The sequence below is a fragment of the Cottoperca gobio genome, chromosome 13 (genome assembly GCF_900634415.1).
Source record: "Cottoperca gobio chromosome 13, fCotGob3.1, whole genome shotgun sequence".
NCBI classification, from domain to species: domain Eukaryota; kingdom Metazoa; phylum Chordata; class Actinopteri; order Perciformes; family Bovichtidae; genus Cottoperca; species Cottoperca gobio.
This window is the reverse complement of record NC_041367.1, coordinates 21,519,144-21,540,463: the sequence shown is the minus strand read 5'-3', so window position 1 is coordinate 21,540,463 and position 21,320 is coordinate 21,519,144. Positions and strand designations below refer to the sequence as shown.

Genomic DNA, 21,320 nt, shown 5'->3' with positions numbered 1-21,320 from the left:
GTTCACGTTTTCTGTTTAGGATTATTCAACTAACCTTGTTGAACATCCGTAATGCTCTCACTCTTATAAGCTGTGAAGGCTCAGCTGTGTCACAAACAATGACGTTAAACATCAGATAATGAACACGACACTCTATTTGAAAGTAGTAGTAGTGGGAACTGTAATATTAAGAGCAAAGACAAAATGTCTCCCTGATATAACAATATCATGATTGAATTATTCACTTTTCTCCTGTTTTCATCCACGATCCACGACGAGTGATGTATTTGGCTGTTGATGAATGCAGTATCTTCTCTCCTCTTCCAGGTGCTAATTCGTATCGCCAGAGCCGAGGCCATAGCCGCCCGCCACTCCACCATCATGATATGCGTACTGCGGACAGAAGAGGACTTGGGTTTCTATGACCACGCCATCAACAGCCTGGAGGCAGATAAGGAGTCCGTGGTGACGTTTGGACCCTGGAAGGCCGCGTTGTCCGTTAAAGACCTGCTGGACTGTGTAAAGATGGACATCGAGAGTCAGGGCTACAGGGTGAGCATCAAGCCTCACGTTGTGGAGAAGAGCTTCCTGTCCAGGAGCTACGACTACTTCCACAATCTCATATTCACCTGGTGGTGATGAGAGGGGCTGCTTTAGTTACAGCACACGTGCAAACTGTACTTACTGTTTCTATAAAGAACAGACAGCATTTTGATAAATAAAATTTGGGAAAAGACCAAGTTGCATCATGTAATTCCTAAATACCTTCTAAGCTATGCTGCATGTTTATGCACCCATGTGAAAGGGGTCAGTAAAGCATGTGTATGTAATGTGCTTCAGAGGTACTGTAGTTTAAAGTGGCAATGGACAATATTTGTACTTTAACTTATCTGTATGGAGTAAATGTTGCACCACGTAATGGCTGTAGAATAATGAACCCTTCAGCATTTAGATTGGTTCCCTATAAGTCTCGCTTTCACTGTGCAACTCTGTCTGCCTCTCGGTCGCAATCTTCCTTTCACAATAAAAGTCTGAGACATATACCCTGCATCACTGCCTCCCAGAGAGCACACAGCTACAGCAGCTATCCCCAGACTGTGGGACAACCAGAGTCATGTTAACTGTGGAAACTACACGGCAAAAGAGCCTCGTTAACTGAGGAGGCGAAGAGGGGGAGTGATAAAAACTTTCTTTCTACTAAGATAACTCAGTGGGTCTTTTTAATACCACCAGGTATTTTACTCTGCCTGTTATCATAGCCCCAAGATTGGGGTTTCTAGTTCTTTGGGATTGTTACGGTTGTTCCTTGCTTTGTAAATGTAATGTCAGTGAAATCTGCTAAATTTTAATATACAAAAACTACCCAGTTAAATATTGTTTTAATTTGCAAAGTTTAAAAGTAGTTTGTTTAGTCGGGTTCTTTTGACCAGCTATGAATGGACATACGAACACAAACACCTGGACACTACAATGCAAATCAACAGCACTGCAATGAATACTTTTGTGTAGTGGTGAAAGAATCAGGTGGTCATATATTGAGGCTACTCTTTGCAAGTAAGTTGTATGTGAAATACTTCACAGTTCTATATCATGTTTTACAGGGACATTCAGTCAATGGGGAAAATAGTTGACGACCCAGATTATCAGAAACAAAAAGGTCACAAAGCACAAGAGCTTTGCTGCGCACGTCAGCAGAAAGCGGAGCAGAGGCCTCAATGTTCACCACAGGGCAGGATATGTACCAGCTGCCGTATCTGTATCTGTGTGTCTGTGTGTGTGTGGTCAAAGTGTGGAAAACAACAATAAGCCGTTGGTACAGTCAGCATGTGTACAAATACTGTGGCAGGGATTAGAATCTGAGAACAGACTGTCCTGCGACACCTCCAGTGTCTGATATTAAATGTAGGAACATGCAAAAATGACCAAAATGTAAAGTTTATTAATGGACTTCAATTGCTTCACGTGTTTATGATTTTTGGTTGTCAATACATCCGTCCCGTTCTCGTGGAACTGAGCCTCCTGGAGAATGTTTTTTGGTTTTATTTAAACACAAACAGCTTGGGAAGATTTGAAAGATCATTTTGTTTCACGGCCAAAAAATGAGGTCAAAGTGAGTTTCCTTGCTTTGTTCATAGAAATGAACATGGACATGCGACCTCCAGTAGTTTCACCGCATTATGTTACATCACACTTCCTCTTAAATATCCGCAGTGGAGATGAGTTGCACAGTGTTACATTTCACACCTTCAAAGTTGAGTGGTTTTATGTTTCTTTTATTTGGAAATGTGCCATTTCTCATCAAGAGGCTCTGCGTTTTCATGTATTCAATCTGACATTGTTGTTGTTTTTTATGATTAAATAAATGTCTTGGCATCTTCATGCCTTTATTTGAGTCGACAGAACGGAGATGGGGAAGAGAAATGACGCCTCGTCTGAGTCGAACCAGGATTGTTGCACGTCATGTTTGGAGCCTCAATGGCCATTTGTGCATTTATTAAACACAAAATGAAAGTGACGAAAACACTCAGTGGGTCATTTACATGACGATCAACATAAGAAATATAAACTGCAATTAGCGATTCCTTCTGTCTGTTTGTCTTTTATTCATTCTTACAGAATGTTTCGGTGGAATGATAACGACTAAAATCAGTTTTCAGTTCCAACCATCTTAAAAGTTTTGTACAAATTATTGTCAGTATCTTGAGCACAAATCCTGCGTTATTTTCTTTTACATCAATTTAGAAGATAAACATCACACATCACAAGAAATCACAGGATGAATAAAATGTCAAACATTACCTTCAAAGATAAACAATCAGCATTTCAGCATTTCATGTGAAAGGCTGTTATACTTTCTTTTGTTTTCATTTGTTCTACTGTAGTAACTGGTTTGAGATATACTCTGAGCTCCAGGTCCACTTACTAGCTTTTCAACTGCATTTAATGATCATCTGCCTTGAACACCATGAGATGCTGCTGAAAGCTCTGGAGCAAGCTGCTAAACATCGTCACATCATTTTATCAAACAACTCATTCCAAGGACCAGAATGAACTTTCACGCTTAAAAACATGAGAGTGGTGTTTTAATTAAATATTTGTCTAACAAATCTAATATGTTTGCAGTAATCCAACAGCATGGATGTTTAATATTAGTGTCTCTTGTCAAGATAAAGCCTGAAGCATGTGTCCTGTTCAGTTCTGTGTAACACAGGAAATGAAGAGTGAAGTGCACAAGGAGCCGCAGCAGAGCGTCAGGCAGAGCATCAGACAGAGCGTCAGACAGAGCACCAGTACAGGTGAACACTCCAACATGACGGGCAGAAACAACCTGATGAGCGTCCTGCTGCTCGTCGCTCTGCTTCAAACAGGTATTTTGATCCGTTTAGAGTTGGCTTTGGTCAGAGATGGAAGATGTAATCAGATGCTTCACTTCAGTAAAAGTACCAATATACAATGTCAAAATACTGAATGTAATGTAATATAAAATCTAAAGCTGAGATGAAAATACCAGTTAAAGTACAAGTGAACCTCACAATTGTATTTAAGTAGGATACAGTTCACTAGTTTTGGTTCTGGGTTGCAGTCAAAGTTCGCTCAGTTTTTTTTGTATATTCTATAAATCCTCCAATCTGCCATGTGAATATATCCAGCCCTCTCATACATCTGTTTAACACAGATTCAGGCTTTCTCTAGCTGCTGTAGGTGTCTGATTGTGGCCAAGACCTTCAGGGAGATTTTCTAGATGAAGAGCACAAATATATCGACAGGAATAAAACCTCAAGCAACCCTTAAAGTAATCTACAAAATGAGTCACTCATTTGTTGTGTGGAGTTTTACTGTTTAAGCTGTGACAGTCTTACGTTTAGTTTTACTTCTATGTCTCTTTAATTTTCCGCCTTGAACCGGATGCTGAATAGTTTTACCTCTACAGGCCTCTCAAAATTATTCAAATGAAACTGTCGGAGAAGGAAATCACTCTTTGATTGAACTGTTGACAAGTTATAGACACGCACCATGCGACCAGGGCCGCAAGTAGTTGCTTTGTATCGGGCTGAATGAAAGATTAGGAACCAGTGTGTCAGAAAATCTAAAAGATCACAGAATGTCGTGTCACACTGGCCATTTTCTTTTAAATTCTCAGTGTCTGAGCACTACATAGTAGGGATTTATTTAAATCACCATCATTGATGTGACTTCTGTGTTTCCAGGTGTGAGGTGCAAAAGAAATGCAGTGTTTGTGTACAGCAGACTTGGAGAGGATGCCGTCCTGCCGTGTATCAACCCGATTCCCCCAGACTGCTCTTTGATCAACTGGACCTTCTACAGAGGTGGCAATGTGCGGTACAGTGTGGAGGTCAACAGGGGGGAAGTGAGTGCAGACTCTGAGAAGATCAGCCGCATGTCCATCTTACCCAACTGCTCCATCAGCCTCCGTGACCTCGCTGTGGACGACACTGGCTCCTACGTCTGCCTGGTGAATGGAAACGCCGTGACTGACGTTTACATCTCTCTCATTACCATCACTTCTTCCTCCCCCATCACCGACCTGCAGCCTGGAGGAGGCCTCACCCTGAGCTGCATCATCTTCACTTACTATGATGTCGGGAGCTGCACGTCATACTCCAAAGAGTTCAACCTCAGCTGGGCAGCTGAGGATGGTACGATGCTGCCCAAAGACACCAGGTTTCAGTTTTCTGTCCTTTTTTTGTTAACACTCACCGCTGCCTTTACCTAATAATAAAGAAATGTACTTAAAAGGTCATGAGTATTTTAATTTTGACAATTGATCAACTCATCTACTCTGCTAAACACAAACATGTGTTAAACACATGTCTTGGTATTAAAGGACAAGGCTGATATTAAACAATTAAAACAATTTGTCAACAATTTCCATGAAAAATCCCAAACCAGCAAAGTGTTGGTCCGATTGTCCGAAAAGTATTACAAATACAGAGTTTGATTCAAAACAAAGAGTCAGTAATTTCCTGAAATAGCTGCACAATATAGTTTTTATCAAACAAATAGTGCATTTGTTTGGGACTACAGTGTGTGTTCATGGTAATGAAGGAACTTGTCCCCCAGTGCAACAGTGAGGCTCATGGATGTGTTTGTTTCCCTCTGTGCAGGTATGAGCAGATTGTCCACACTCGCTGCAACATCACTCTGGTCATAAAGCTCCAGACGGAAGACAACAACAGGAAGTGGAGGTGTCAGGTGACCACCAAAGAAAACATCAGGGCAGCGTTTCTGGACTTCACTTCTACCTTTTTGTTCCAAAACACTCCCACTGCCCAGGATCGGATTCCTTCAGTCGCCATAGATTGTTCGGTCGAGCTGCCCAGCAGCCGCATTATTCTCTGTGTGGCTCTGCCGGTCATGGTGCTCATAGTGGGCTTCTTCACATGGCGGGGAGACCGTAAGAGGGCCAAAACATCTGCAGCGAGCATGGAGCTGCAGGAAATAAACTGACTGTTCATCTCTCACACTCTATCTCTTCTTGTTTTATTTTTGCCTTTAATCTGGATTCTATTTTTACTGTTGTATGGCCCCATGTTCAAGCCTCAAATCCTCATGGATCCCAGACATTGTTGATACGTTATAGATGTGTTGTGTGCTACAATTCAGGTTTTTACATTTCAATGTTACGCATGAATTTAAGCTTACAACAGTTGGCTCATGTGTGTTGACATTGTGTGGTGACAGGATGGATATCTTTGGAGATTGCACGTTGTAATTTCAAAACAGAATGCATTAACACTCTTCTTCTTACACTTTTCATTCACAAAAATGTATTTGGGCCACAAGTACTTAGAGGCAGAAGGAGAACGGAAACTGTACCGGGTAGCAGCACGCCTCAAGTTTAAAGATTTACTGAAAAAGTACTGAAGTATGTAATTGAAGTACAATGGAAAGATTGTAAGATTTGTTGTAAGTTGTAAGATTGATGAAAACTGTGTTGATGTCTCTAGAGAAATAAAACATTCTGGTGTGTAACAGGTTAAGCCGAATGTAAAGATGCACTGTGCCCTGAGTCAGTATCTTCTCCTCAAGTGCCTTTGAGAACGGGAGCTGCTGCAGCGGGGGAGTTTTTTACTGGGACGATCGTGCAGGTCCTCTATGATCATGACAAACTGAATTTGTGTCACCAATTAAATCAATTCATAAACTGTTTCATCTTCATTTAATTTTGCATATGCTATAAAACAGTGCCTTTAATTTTACCTGTGAAATCTATTTTTGAAACAAATGCTGTTGTTTAAAATTAAGTTCTTAATCCACCACATTAAAAACAAATACCAAATAAACAAGAAAATAATTAGTCAATGAGTTGATTAGTCAATTGACAGAAAGTTGAGTGATAAAAAGGGATGTGGAAATACAGCAAGTCAGAGCTCAGAGTAAGATCACATATGCACAGATGGTGGGCAAGAGAGGAGGATTTGATGAAAGAAACAGAGTAGGAAAACAAACCACAGAAGAATCAGACGAGGCAAATGAAGGGAAAATAAATGTTGATTTAAAGAAGCAAGTCACTTTCATAGCAGGGAAATGCTACAATGGAGATTAAATCCAAAACATAGAGAATACTAATAATCGTTAAGGCAGCAGCTCATCATCTAGATATCAGTGGACCGACATGGGAGGAGGTGAGGAATGATCTGAGTATTCAAGCAAGCCGGGAACAACCAGGGGTTGGAAAGCAGTAAATAAATGGTCCATCTAGTACAAGGGAATGCAAGAAGTTTGTTGGCCAATGGACAGGAATTAAAAGAAATATGTAGACGATTTATCCCGTAAACCAGATGTGATTTGTGTTCAGGAAACATGGTTGAGACCAAATTTGGATTTTAAAATCTTTGGATATTATTCTATTAGTGTGATAAGAGGGACGGGGGAGGAGGAGGAGGATGTGCAACATTTATTAGAGAATATTTTTCATTTAGAGAGACAAGTATAGGAAATGAACAAGAATATGTAACAGTAGAGATATGGACAAGTGAGGGAGAGTTTGTTATAATCAACTACAATCCCTGCAGGAAACTACATTTGATTAGTTTAACACAAATTACACGGAGGGATAGATGTTAGTAGGGTGTTGATATGTGGGGACTTTAATGCACATAGCACGTTATGGAGAGGAGTAACAACAGAAGTCAATGGTGATGTAATTGAAGAACTGCTAGAAGAAAAGGGCATGGTTTGTTGAAATGATGGGGAGAGGCAAGGACACATGAAGTCTTAAAAAGTATTGGACATTGGGTTCGGGAGACTAGTCCAATATGTGAAAGAAATGGAGCTGGTGAATAGAATTGAATTTTCAGTGAAGTGTATTCTTCTTTCTTTCTTTTTAGAGGACACTCCAACACAGTAGGTGGCGGTAATGCACCTTAACGCTGGTTGCCACCTGCCATTAAACCTGAAGAAGAAGAAGAGGTAAAAGAAGAAGAAGAAGAAGAAGAAGAAGACTGTAGCTACGGATAGTATGAAGGAACAAATGTATGTTGCTAGCTGAAGGAAAGCTTGGCTTACCATCTTTCCCTGAACATGGCAGCACACCTGAAAAAGCGAGTTTATGAGGAATTTTCCAGAGTTGTACAGGTGAGCACATAAAGCCCTCTCCCCGTGTAGACTCATAACCCCCAGACAATGTTGAAGGTTGTGCTTGAGCGCTAAGTAGCCTGTTGGCTAATGCTAAATGGCTAACAACCGCAACGCAGGGCATCTCTGACATTTGTACAGCATAAATATTATATATAATGTCTTATTGTTTGATGAAACAGTTCTAAGTAAATTGAGTGAGCTAACAACCTCAAGGCTTAAAACGATATCAATTGTTGGTGAATGTCAACTTTTAAGTGGAAGATAACGACATCAACAATACTCATATTTGTTAATGTGGCTTATCGCGTTAGTGCTTCCTCGTAAGTGGTTTCTTGTTACACTGTTTGTATTGACAGACGCATTTCACACGTAATCCTATAACAGTCTGTTGTTTTCAGTCCGTACATACATACACTGTGGACATATTTCACTACAAGTCCTGAATAAAGAAATACAATAAAGTGTCATTAGCTAAATGCTCCTAAAGTATCACAAGTAAAGGCAGTCACTGTGCAGCAACATGTTCTCCGTCAGTGTCTTACTGTTAAGTAATGTTAATGTAAAGTTGTATAAAATGGAAATACTAGAGTACAATACTAGTACCTCGAATTTGTACTAAAGTACAGAACTTGTGTAAATGTGCTTCGTTACATTTCACTACTACTCTTAGTAAGTATTATAGTAGTATCTTATAAGATGAATACTTTTCTAAACAGTTACTGTCAATATGTATTATTTACCGGCTGCTGGTTTATGTTGATATCTTGAACATTTCCAGGTTCTATTACATGTAGTAATATGTCACATTACAGTATTTATTGTTTAGAGCTTTTGTCATTAGTTTATAATACATGATTTCATTATGTTAAGATGCCAACAGTGTTATGCTGATAAAGACTTTCTTAGGTCGGTGCTGTTTCAGTACTGACTTTGAGAAGCTCGCTGTTTTGTGATTTGACCCTGTGGTTGTATAGTTATTGTACCTGCTTTTTGTTGACATTTTTTGTTTTGTTTGATGTCAAAAGATTCCCCATGAAGAAGCTCCAGCCAAGAAGCTGCGTCTGTCCAAACCCAGTAAGTCTGCAGCTCTGCACATTGACCTCTGTAAGGCCACCAACTCCACTGATGCCCTGCAGTACCTGCTGCATTTCGCACGCAAGCCCGTGGAGGTGGAGAGCGTGGAGGGTGTGATCAGGATCCTGTTGGAGCACTACTACAAGGTAAAGAACTCTGGGTGGTAACCCGAGTGTGAGTAATCCATTACTTTATGGACAGCTTTATAAATGTAATAAAGTAGCTGTGCTTATACAGAGCCTGTAGGTGTAAGCACCATTTACAAGGTCTTATAGTATGTTCACTTGGTTTAGTCTAAGCTAAGTTGCACAAAGAAAAGACATCTAATGCTGCTGCTGATGTCTTTTCCCAGGAGACAGATAACTCGGTGAGGCTCAAGATCGCCTCTCTGCTGGGGCTGCTGTCCAAAACGCAGGGCTTCAGCCCCGACTGCATCGTAGACGACGCCATCAACACACTCAACAATGAGAGTAAGACAAATTGACACACTGAACCTTGGACGTTGTACTTGCATATTTGCACATTCAATTCTCCGTCATTCTGTGTTTTGGTTACTTTTACGCTCAACAAGCCATAAAATATACACTGGGGTTTGATGAGATATGAGATATTTTGGAAGAAGTATGATAAGTGTCTGGCTGAGTCACTTTTTTAGATTTTTAATTAACAAGGATATCAAAATGTATTTCAAAATATGGAATCAAAAAAAGTTTTAAGTGACTCCTTCCATTACTTATTAAGGATAGAATTTAATTTTCAGTGAAGTGTATTCTTAAGTCAATCTTCTTTTTTTTAGGAGACAGATATTAATGGATATTTCCATTACTACTCCTCTAAGGAGTAGTAATGGAAATAAGAAACAAGTTCTGCAGAATAGGATGATAGCACTTATTTGCACTTAAAATTGAATTATATTAAAAACATTTGACCTTCCCCGTCCAAAAAACACAACTTTGAGATGTTAACAAATTCTGTGTCTGCTTCGCTCTGTTTCTCTGTGTCTGCAGAGTCTCATCAGGTCCTCGCCCAGCTGCTGGACACTCTGCTGGTCATTGGATTACAGCTGCCTGATAGTCCGACAGTCAGACAGAGGCTAATACAGATGGCTTGCAAGGTGACACACACACACACACTCGTATAAAAAGTACTCACCATTAAGTGTTCCTTATGGACTCAACAGGACTTTCTGTACTAAACAGTCAAACTCTTCTGTGTTTGTTTCCTTGTCCTCCTCTCAGCACCTGTCTGATACGTATTTTGGGGTTAGGAACAAGTGTCTGAAGCTCCTCGGATGTTTAGGCATGGTGGACACTCCTCTGACTAAAGACAACGAGGGACTGGGCACATCTTTAGGTTTGTTCCATCGCTCAGTATATTTAGATGACTTGACTGTGACTCTTTGGATGTGTTGAACATGGATTGTAAGGTACTTCTCCATCGTCAGTGTGTTACCTACAGTAGGTGGCTGGAGAAACAGACAGGAGTTACTGCACAGGTGCAAAGCAATGTACTGCTGTGGACGGGGAAGCAGCAAAATGTATTTTTGCCACCTAAATAAAGGCCCACCTAAAAAAATCAATATCAGTTTAAAAAAATATATATTTTCACAGCTTTACTTTGCCATCAGAGCCCTTTCTGACGGACAAACAAACAAACTGATCAAGGCAGCGGTAGACCAGCGACTTTGTGTTCTTAGAGGTAAAATTACTGTTTTATTTCAAAGGATTCTGGGCTTTGAAGGAGCATAGTTAGCGGCTTCAGTTCCCCGTCAGAAAGGGCTCTCAAGGTAAAGTGGTGAAAATATTCTAAATATAGCGTACACTTAAACTGATAATGATTTGTTTTTGTTGGCTAAAATACGTTTGGCTGCTGCCCCCGTCCACAGCAGTACATTGCTTAGCCCCTGTGCTGGTACTCCTGTCTGTTTCTCCAAACATCTGAACTATCTCATTAAAAGGTTTGAAATATAGAGGAGTATCAAACGGTAAACATTTCAAGAACATGTATTGTGTAAGCACTTTTCTTTCATTACAGTCTGAACTAAATTAACTAAACTCTTAGAAAATTCACATTTATGGGTCATGATTGTGTTTTGTGTGAGTTGTTGTGCGATGTGTTATCATGCGTCTGTTGCGTTGTATCATTTCACATGTTTGCTCGGTGCTCCAGGAGGGGCGAGGGACGTCCAGAGTATCATCAGCGACTACTTTGGAGACCAGGACCCCAGAGTCCGCACTGCAGCCCTAAAAGCCATGGTGGGACACCGCCACTACCTGCACTCACAATAAACCATTGCCAGCACCACACATGATGCAAACACAGTCAGCAGTGAGGAAACCCAGTGCACTCTGATCTCAAGCTCATTCTGTGTGTTTGCTTTCCAGCTGCAGCTGCACGAGAGAGGAGTAAAGATTCATGAGATCATTTACGACCAGGTAATAACACTGTCGTTACTGAAACCTGCCAGTAATGGAAGTCCTCCAGTATTTAAACGTGTGTGTGTGTGTGTGTGTGTGTGTGTGTGTGTGTGTGTGTGTGTGTGTGTGTGTGTGTGTGTGTGTGTGTGTGTGTGTGTGTGTGTGTGTGTGTGTGTGTGTGTGTGTGTGTGTGTGTGTGTGTGTGTGTGTGTGTGTGTGTGTGTGTGTGTGTGTGTGTGTGTGTGTGTTGTGTGTGTGTGTGTAGGCCTGCAGGTTGCTGTCAGATGATTATGAGCAGGTCCGCTCTGCAGCGGTGCAGATTGTTTGGGTGCTCAGCCAGCTGTACCCTGAAAGGTGAGAAGATACTGATAAACAAAAATGAATGATATATATATAACTACTGAAAAATGAGACAGCATCTCTTGTAGCCTTTAAACCACAAACTGAATGGACTTGACCTTCCAGGAGATGGCGCTCTCATCCCTGTTTGTTTTTCTCATGTAGTAAAGTAAGTACAAATTATTATAACCTTCCTCTACTGAAGTGTTCTTCACACGGATACTGACTTTAAAGTGGACTCATCATAAAGATTCTCAGTGCCTGTGCACATAGATGTGGGTACCAACAGTCTACCAGCCCACAAAGTGAGAAATGAGACAACCCAGTCAGTTGTTTGTGGTCTTCCTCGGTCAACGGGTCAAAAAACAGGATTCAACGAGCCATTCAGGTGTGCGTCCCCTTCCTGTGTCACATGCAGGCTCATATAACACCCCCCATCTGAGTAGAGTAACAGGTGCTAAAACTGAGCGCTTCAGACATTAATACAGGTATATTCAGACAGTGTGAGAAATAATGTGTTCTTTGAACATTCAATAATTTAAACATGTTCTAGTAGTCTCCTCTAAAAGTCAGAAACTCAGGAAAGTGTATTGAAAGAGAAATACATTTTGTATAACATTACATTGTTTCAAATGATGCCACAGTTTATTATATTGATAGTATTTGTTGTATTTATTGCTGATATTTAGATTTGTTTAGCTAGTTATTTGAACGTGTGACTTTACATTTTATATTGGCACCAGTTTGAAGTGGCCTTGCCTGACGTGTAAATCCCTGTTCTGTCTGTCCAATCAGCATTGTTCCCATCCCGTCGTCCAATGAGGAGATCCGACTTGTCGATGATGCATTTGGAAAGATCAGTCACATGATCAGCGATGGCTCCTGGATGGTCCGGGTGCAGGCCGCCAAAACCCTGGTGAGAGGGATCAGCTCACACAGTATATATATCATATCTGAATAGTCACTTTAACATTAAAGTCATTATAGCAATCGTGGACCTCCTGTTGAAGACCCTTGCTTTAATTTATGGATAAAACCAGCGATGTAAAGTACTTTCGATTGAGACACAAATACAACAAAGTGAATCTTTTCTTGTGTTTCAGGGTTCGATGCAGCAAGTTAGTCCTCACTTTCTGGAGCAAACCTTGGATAAGAAGCTGATGTCAGATCTCAGGGTGAGAAATGAAAGTTTATTCACAATACACAATTCTTTGGACAAACTGCAAGCAACACAAGCGATTCTAATGATGTTAATCAGCACAACTCCCCTCACTCTTCTTTTCTGTGTCCAGAGGAAGCGTACGGCCCATGAACGAGCCAAGGACCTCTTTACTTCTGGAGAGTTTTCCTCTGGCAGGAAGTGGGCCGACGACGCCCCCAAAGAGAGACTGGACACAAACACCGTCAACCTCATCGCCTCGGGGGCCTGCGGGGCCTTCGTTCATGGTCTGGAAGACGAGATGTTTGGTACGTGAATCCTGGTGCAGCAGGTCTTTGTTTCGCAACAAAGAATTTCAATCCGAATGTAAACGGAACCCAAAGGGTACAAATGATGTTCAGTCGTTAAACTGTTAGGATGTTACTGATTTAGAATTCATTTTTTAAGTTATATTTTTTGGGCTTTTCATGCCTATGCCGATAGTGAGAAGTGCAGATTGTGAAACGGGGGGAGAGAGAAGAGGAACAACATACAGCAAATGGCCACAGGTCGGACTCAAACCAGTGGCCACTGTGGAAAGGACTCAGCCTTTATATATGGGTCGCCTGTGCTACCCGGACGCCCTGATTTTGATTAATGTTAATTCTTTTTTTGTATTGATTGAAAATCCCCTAAATATGTTTACATGTTCCCCCAAAGAGACCTTCAGGTACAAGTGTTTTTTAAGGCTTTTGATCACATGGTATGTTTGCCATGATTTCTTAACGGTGTGAGCAAATACGTAATTACAAGTTAAACTGTAACATGTAATAAAGACAGTGTTTATCTTTACTAGCCCTCCCCTTTATCTTCTACTCTGTGTTAGTTTTATTCTTTTTACTGTGTTGCTTCACAAATGTCATGCCCTCTGCTTTTCCCACTGGTGTTTTCTCCTTCTTTAATATGACTTCAGAGGTCCGTATTGCGGCGGTGGAAGCGTTGTCCCAGCTGGCTCAGTCATCTCCCAGCTTCGCAGAAAAGTGTCTGGACTTCTTGGTCGACATGTTCAACGACGAGATCGAGGAAGTGAGACTGCAGTCCATCCATGTGCTGAGAGAAATCTCTACCAATATAACACTCAGAGAGGACCAGCTGGACACTGTGCTGGCTGTGTTGGAGGTTAGAACACACACGCACACACAGACACGCACGCACACACACACACACACACACACACACAGACACAGACACACACAGAGAGAGAGTTCGAACTGTCAAAGCCCTGAAATATATTTGTGTCTCTTCAAGTATGTTCTTGTTACACAACACTCTGTATTCACGGCACATATTGATTACGTCTCTGTCTGTCTCCAGGACTCGTCTCGTGACATCAGAGAAGCTCTCCATGAGTTAATATGTTACACCAACGTCTCCACTAAAGAGTGTATTCAGCTGGCTCTGCTGGAGCTGCTGAAGAACCTCAACAAGTATCCCACCGACCGCAATTCTGTCTGGAAGTAAGTATGGTGTGTGCGTGTGCGTGAAGCCTTATGAGAAGTGATGATTTTTAGAGCTTTTCTGAGTGAAGATATTTTGGCTGTTCAGGATTAGAACTAGGAGTATGCTGCTGGTTGTCATAGTAACTCAACAGTTTTCCATGTACACAGCAGTCAGAAATTGTAACTATTGGAGCAAGTGATGGAAATATGTTACTGTATATAAAGCAAAAATAAATGTTGATTTAGGGGTGGGCATTAGCACAAATGTAATATTGAAGGAGCCGCAATACACTTAGAATCCAGTACTTCTAATAATTCCTGGATACTTGATAAAATAATATATTGGAACTTCAGTGCAAAATGAAATGCATAAGTTACAATGTAATCAAACATATTGAAGTGGAGAATGGAGTACTTCAACATTACAGTGATTAAGATCAGTTACCATCAGCCCTGAATGTGAAACTGTCCATCAGACCTGATGACTGATAGTGATTTTTCATTTTCTTCTTTCCCCTCAGGTGTCTGAAGTTCCTGGGTTCCCGTCACCCAACGCTGGTGTTACCGCTGGTTCCTGAACTGCTCAGCACACACCCATACTTTGACACACCCGAGCCTGACATGGACGATCCAGCCTGTATCCTTCACACGTCTGAAAATCTCAAAACACACTTAGACGTGAATGTAAAGCAGCCACATCTCTTCTGCAGCAACTGAACTATATTTTACAGTATTTAGTTATAGTCTGTGGACAGCAGTGTAAAGGATACATAACTATAATCAAGAAACACATGACAACTAAAGATCTGGAAAACGCATGGCGTGGGTGGATTTCTGCTACTGTGTGTATATTTTGGAAAAACAAATGACATAAAGCAAATGTTTTCTTCATTCTTTACATTTCTTGGCAAAACTTCCTCCGAAATCTCAATATGCAGAAAACGAATAAAACAAAACATTGACATAAGTTGTTTGGCCTTAAAACAACACATGGTAGCAATAAAGGTTCCTCACACAGCTGTCACTTCTTTGTGTTTTGTAGCAGACCTGTGCACCTATGGACTGTGTTTTTCTTTCTTAACTGGTTGTTGATCTCAGACATTGCGGTGCTGGTGTTAGTGTTCAACTCTGCCAAGTCGTGTCCCACCATGCCAGCGCTGTTCTCCGACCACACCTTCAGACACTACGCCTACCTGAGGGACAGTCTGTCACACCTCGTACCGCCACTAAGAGTGAGAACTGAAATACTATACTGTAGTTTTCAGAATCATACTACTGCAGTCCATGTCGACAAGAAATCACAAGACAATGCAGTCAGGAAGCAGCGGGACACATCCACGGCTAGTAACAGGACACATTCCTGTCACTAACACCCACCCACAGTTAGTAACGGGACACATTCCTGTCACTAACACCCACAGCTAGTAACGGGACACATTCCTGTCACTAACACCCACCCACAGTTAGTAACGGGACACATTCATTCCTGTCACTAACACCCACAGCTAGTAACGGGACACATTCCTGTCACTAACACCCACAGCTAGTAACGGGACACATTCCTGTCACTAACACCCACAGCTAGTAACAGGACACATTCCTGTCACTAACACCCACCCACAGTTAGTAACGGGACACATTCCTGTCACTAACACCCACAGCTAGTAACGGGACACATTCCTGTCACTAACACCCACCCACAGCTAGTAACAGGACACATTCCTGTCACTAACACCCACAGCTAGTAACGGGACACATTCCTGTCACTAACACCCACAGCTAGTAACGGGACACATTCCTGTCACTAACACCCACAGCTAGTAACGGGACACATTCCTGTCACTAACACCCACAGCTAGTAACGGGACACATTCCTGTCACTAACACCCACAGCTAGTAACGGGACACATTCCTGTTGTATTCTCTATAAAATCCTACCGATACACATCCCTTTACACAACATTTATAAGACGGTCAATGACACTGTTGTCCTGTCTTTCAGTTGCCCGGCAACGGCCTGGACTTGGTGGACTCGCGTTGTGGTTTGGGTTCCGTGGAGTCGGCTCAGCTCTTCCTTCAACAGAGTCTAAACAGGGTCAGCACCATCCAGAACCTGGAAGCACCTGGATCCCAGGACCTTCTGAACTTCACCATACGGTACACACACACACACACACACACACACACACACACACACACACACACACACACACACTAGACTTACCACGAGCTATGAGATTGTGAAGCGATGGCAATTCTCCTGTAGAAGCCACACATCTGTATGATATCAACCTTGTTTTAAGAAAAACATGTTTTATTCGGTCATAGAGAACTACCCACAATCCTAAAGTGTAGCAGGTGACGTCTCTGACTGGTGGAGCTCGCTGTTGCTCCATGGTCTGCTCACAGATTTAAAACCGAACCATCATGGCGGCTCGTTTGGAATCAAATGTTTTTTATTGTCACGATTCATCTTGTAGTTGATGGCTTAGTTTCATGTTTAAAACTCTTTATTTAAGACTTTTCTGACATCAATGAGTGAATGAAAGGGAAATTCACTTCCGGAACTGGAGCTCTATAGACAAGTACAGAAGCAGACAAAACGCTCTACTTTCATTTAATAATTAAATAAATCATGTTTTTTTTTCCTGAATATTAATTGTCACTTTGTAACATTTCTTTATGTAGCAGCAACATTATTGTCTCAAGTTTTATTTTGTACGTCCAAGACATTCTCAATCATGTATATCAAGTGCTGTATTTAATGGTATTTCCCCCTGTTTGTTTAAATTGTATTTTTGGTAATGATGTTTGTTATTTCTTGGCTGTGGTCAGTGTGTTTGTCTTATCCCGCCCTTTGACTAAAAGGTCTGAGGAGCGTCGTATGCTGTGTTGACTGACTTTCAGAGGTCCTGGTGCTTAGTGTTATTGATTCTGTAATAGTGACAGACTGGTGAAAAAAAGCAGCACATTAATATACTTTAATTGAATATAGTGTGTGCAAAAACACATACTAAATATGTGATAATATTCCAGTCCATAATCAAGTGTCACAGAATGGATGTCTCTAACCTCAAGTTAAAGAAAATCCTCAAGCATTCAAAACAAAGTTTGGCAGTTGTTGTATGATCTGAAAACTGTGTGTGTGTTTGGTCAAATGAGGAATGTATTTGATGAATTTGGGAATGCATCAGCCAGAAGGAGTATGTTGATCTTTTTCCTCCTGTCTGTCTGTCAGAGACCTGCGGCGGCTGGGGGAGCTGCAGACTGAGCTTGCTGGAGCTGCTGATTTCTGTGCTACATATCTGCGCTGCCAGCTGCTGCTCATGAAGGTGTGTGTGTTACACTGACTAGTATAACAGATGACAGCATGAGTTTAAAGCAACACTATGTAGCAATTGGTACGTTATATTTAGCTCAAAAACCAGCTCAAATCTTTGCTAACACAGCCAATCACTAAGCAAGTGCTCATTTAAAGAAAGTGTTAGCACACTAACACTTTCTCTAATGAGCTAACGGCTAACTAGCTAATGCAGCTGCTGTTCGCAAAGGTTAGCGTTGCTTTAGCAACAAGTAAAGCTCTTGTCCATCAGGAAACTCTGTAAACATTCAGAGGACATCAGAGGGAAAAAAACTGAAAACATTTCTCTATAAAATATGATCCAGTTTCACCAAAATATGATTATTATGGCCAAAGTTACATAGTGCAAGAACAGCCGTTCGGGGCGCAGAGTGTGACAGACAGAGACACCATTCTCCCTATTACAAGTCAGTGTAGCATCAAAATGATTTTGAAGCTGTTTTTTTAAGGGAAAATAGTTACATAATGTTACTTTAAGGCAGGGGGGGAACCTCCGGCCTCTGGGCCAGGCCGCGAGACCATTTGATCCGGCCCTCGAGGTAATTCATAAAGACATCAAAATAATCTTTTTATCTAGATGCCAATAGAATAAAACGGGGGACTGACTGTTTTTCCTGGCCACGGTCAGGGTCCTTGAACACAACACGAGCGGAAAGGGTCATGTTGGAAATGTCACACTTTCCAGGAGAAATGGACAAATTATTATTTTTTGCCAAACTGCACGAGCTGAAAGGACGAGTGCGTTTGGATAACGTTAACGCTCTTCGGCAGAGTTTGGCCCAACAAGCAACTCTCTCCAGAGCGGAACATACAAACATGGAAAGATAAAACAGAAAGATACATCGATGAAGAATTTGCTTTTTTTGCACAGCATGAAAGAAAGGTGAAATTAATGTGCTGTGTCTTACATTTATTAGCATTACATTACATTAGCAGAGGTCACAAGTTCAATAATTAGTATGGCTCTCAAAGGATGTTGTAAAAATTGAAATGGCCCTTGATAGGAACAAGGTTCCCCATCCCTGCTTTAAGGAGGTGGTTTAAAAGTCAGGTTTGTCTTGTTTCAGGCTCTGCAGGAGAAGCTGTGGAACATGGCTGTCCCTCTCTGCCTCAAACAAAACGTCACGGCCACAGCAGCAGCTCAACAGGTGAGCACACACACACACACACATGTTGATATTAGCACACCAAGAGATCATTTAGGGTGTCTGTTTGAATGTGTGTGGTTGTGTTTGTAGATCTTAGAGGAAACCTACAAGCTGGAGTTTCTGTACAGCGGTCTGGAAAGCAGACAGGTAGCCACGATACATCATGTTCGCCTCCAGGCCAAAGCTCTGCAGCTCGTCCTGACTGCTCGCACCAGACAAGGGTCAGTACACACACACACACACACACACATCATATACATTTAAGACTACAGGTGGACCAGCTGTATCATTCTTCTCTTATCGTTCCTCTTCAGGATGGATCCTCTCATCAGCAGCTGTGAGAAGTTTTTGCAGGACATTGAGTCGTTTCAGATGTAAGATCTTCATCTATTTGTGTTAGTCTTTCAAACGTTTAACTATTAGGACATTTTAGATTTATTTGTGTGTTAACCCAGTAAGACATAGAAACATAAGGCATTATAAATATACTAAAAGGAATTATAAAAGGTCAAATGTATTAAAGCATGACGTTACAGGACAGCTACAGAGCCGTGCAAGATATGACTGAAAGTTTTCTAATGTGATTTAATTAACAGCAGTGGCGAACAGAAAAGGTTTAAACTAAACAAACTAAAATACAATAGCTGTATATTATTATATTATGCCTCTAGCATGAATGTGCTTCTCCGCTGCATGGTTTTAAGAATAGTTTGCATAGCAGACTTTATCTGGGAGAATTTCCCCACTCCTTACTGTGTTTAGTCGGTCATATAGATCTGAATGCTCTCCTTTTTTTCCTTTTCTTTATTCCATATGTTCTGCATCCCTCAGGCTGTTTCTGGCAGAGCTGCCCCACCTGCAGGACAGTTTTGCTGATAAGCTTTTGGAGCTGATGCCCCGGCTGTCGTCCTGTAAACCAGTGGAGATGGTGAAGATTCTCCAGACAACCCTGAGACAGAGCGGCATGCTGCAGCTCAGACTGCCTGAACAGGTATAATGAAGGAATTTCTAACCAAGAATCTGTTGAGTATGCTCAACAGCAGCTTGATAAACCTTTTTGGATTTCATTAACATTTCCATGCCGGTTGGCAGATCCATCGGGCGACAGCCACCATCATCGAGCCGACGGGGGAATCTGACAACCCGCTGCGGTTCACGACCGGCCTGGTGGTGGCGCTAGACATTGATGCAACGCTAGAGCACATCCAGGACCCTCAAAACACTGTGAAAGTACAGGTCAGTTTGATGAACGGCTAAATAACTAACCTCAGTTTCTCACTTGACCTTTTGGGGTTTTGTTGTCTTCAGGATTATGGTCACAAACTGTTCAATATTTTAAGTGTTTCAGAATTAGTTTGGGATCAGAACATTTTTTATGAGTCATTGCTGCTGGTTTTGTTAGGGTTAGTGATTTTTAAGTACATCTAAGTTGGTTTAAAGGAGCTTTATCTGATATTTTTAACAATAATATTGAAGCAAACATCTATTTGCTATGTGAATTTGCTAAATATTTGATATGATATGATATGAAAGCTGGTTGGATCACCTGCTTCCTGTGCATCATACACACCTTCTGTCTCTGCAGGTTCTTTATCCAGACGGCCAGAGTCATGTGATCCATCCTAAACCTGGAGACTTTAGAAAGCCTGGACCTGACCGACACAGACTCATCACACAGGTTTACCTCTCACACACCGCATGGACAGGTCAGTATAATACACACATCTGATGTTTATGTTTCAGTGACATTCAAATGTTTTCATCTACATCTACTTTTAATCGGTTATAGGTTTTAATAGCTCAAAAGTCAGGCATTCGAATCCATCGATGCGTGCGTGTACTTGAAATTATCCTCTTTCTCTTGATTTGCATTTGACATTTTGTTTAGGTGCAGTGTTACTTGCAGCTAATTGAATTGATGTCATCCATCTTTATAATGCATATCTCTTGTTTTAAAATGTATCGTTTTTGTAGCGGACCGTGCATCTAGATATGTTAACTCTGATAAGGAGACCCCTCCCCCGAACGTTTATACTTTCCCTTCATCATCAGTGTATTCAGTTTGACGTTATTTCTACCCTGTCTGTCTTCCTCCACCTCAGAGCCGTCCCAGATTGAGGTGCGCCTCCTGCTGGCATACAGCTCCACCTCAGCCTCCCTCTCCTCTTCCCTCTCCGCTTCTTCGGCTTCCAAGCTGGGCTGGTCCGACAGTATTGACAGCGTCCCGCCCCCAGAGGCCGCCGTAGAGGGAACAATTCCGTTCAGCAAGCCCGTCAAAGTCCTCATCATGCCCAAACCTGCCCGACGCTAACAAAACTCTCAACAAAGGACAGACAGACGGACGGACGGGCAAGGTTTCACATGCAGGAGTGACTTGGCTTGTTTTTTTAAAGAGGATGCTAGCTGCTTGACCCTCTAAATTCAAAGCTGTACAGAAAAGGTGAAACCAGTTTGTTCTTTTAGAACTTGTGCACTTCTAAAAATAATTAATGATAAAGTATTAGGAAGCACAAGAGTACTCGTGGTGTGTCATTTGTATTGGGAATATTTTTGTAATATTGTTTCTGATAAAGACAAACCCATGTGATGGAGATGATTATTCTTTTCAGTTTATTTTGTGTAGCAAACACACTGACTAACATGTAGTGAACTATATCTATCTATCTATCTATCTATCTATCTATTATATATATCTATATATATATCTATATATATATATATATATATATATATATATCTATATCTATATCTATATATATATAT

At 41.3% G+C, this 21,320-nt stretch overlaps 2 protein-coding genes across 2 annotated transcripts in view; both read left to right on the top strand.

The window, feature by feature from the left end:
- The window catches only part of kctd14 (potassium channel tetramerization domain containing 14), a 6,400-nt gene extending 5,687 nt beyond the window's left edge, over positions 1-713 (top strand). The window contains exon 4 of the mRNA XM_029447117.1: positions 307-713. Within this exon, the coding sequence (XP_029302977.1) occupies positions 307-618 (312 nt within the window). The 3' untranslated portion in view covers positions 619-713. The remainder of the gene's footprint in view (positions 1-306) is intronic.
- Positions 714-7,407: 6,694 nt separating this feature from the next.
- On the top strand, positions 7,408-21,156 carry ints4 (integrator complex subunit 4). The gene is made up of 24 exons (XM_029447064.1): positions 7,408-7,578; positions 8,607-8,801; positions 9,008-9,125; positions 9,663-9,769; positions 9,894-10,008; positions 10,825-10,910; positions 11,040-11,090; positions 11,338-11,426; positions 12,207-12,327; positions 12,515-12,586; positions 12,704-12,878; positions 13,523-13,728; positions 13,924-14,066; positions 14,570-14,685; positions 15,147-15,280; positions 16,051-16,205; positions 17,287-17,380; positions 18,477-18,557; positions 18,648-18,778; positions 18,872-18,931; positions 19,389-19,548; positions 19,650-19,793; positions 20,143-20,263; positions 20,660-21,156. The coding sequence occupies exons 1-24, from the start codon at positions 7,525-7,527 to the stop codon at positions 20,866-20,868; spliced, it is 2,937 nt and encodes a 978-aa protein (XP_029302924.1). The 5' UTR covers positions 7,408-7,524; the 3' UTR covers positions 20,869-21,156.
- The last annotated feature ends 164 nt before the right edge of the window (positions 21,157-21,320 follow it).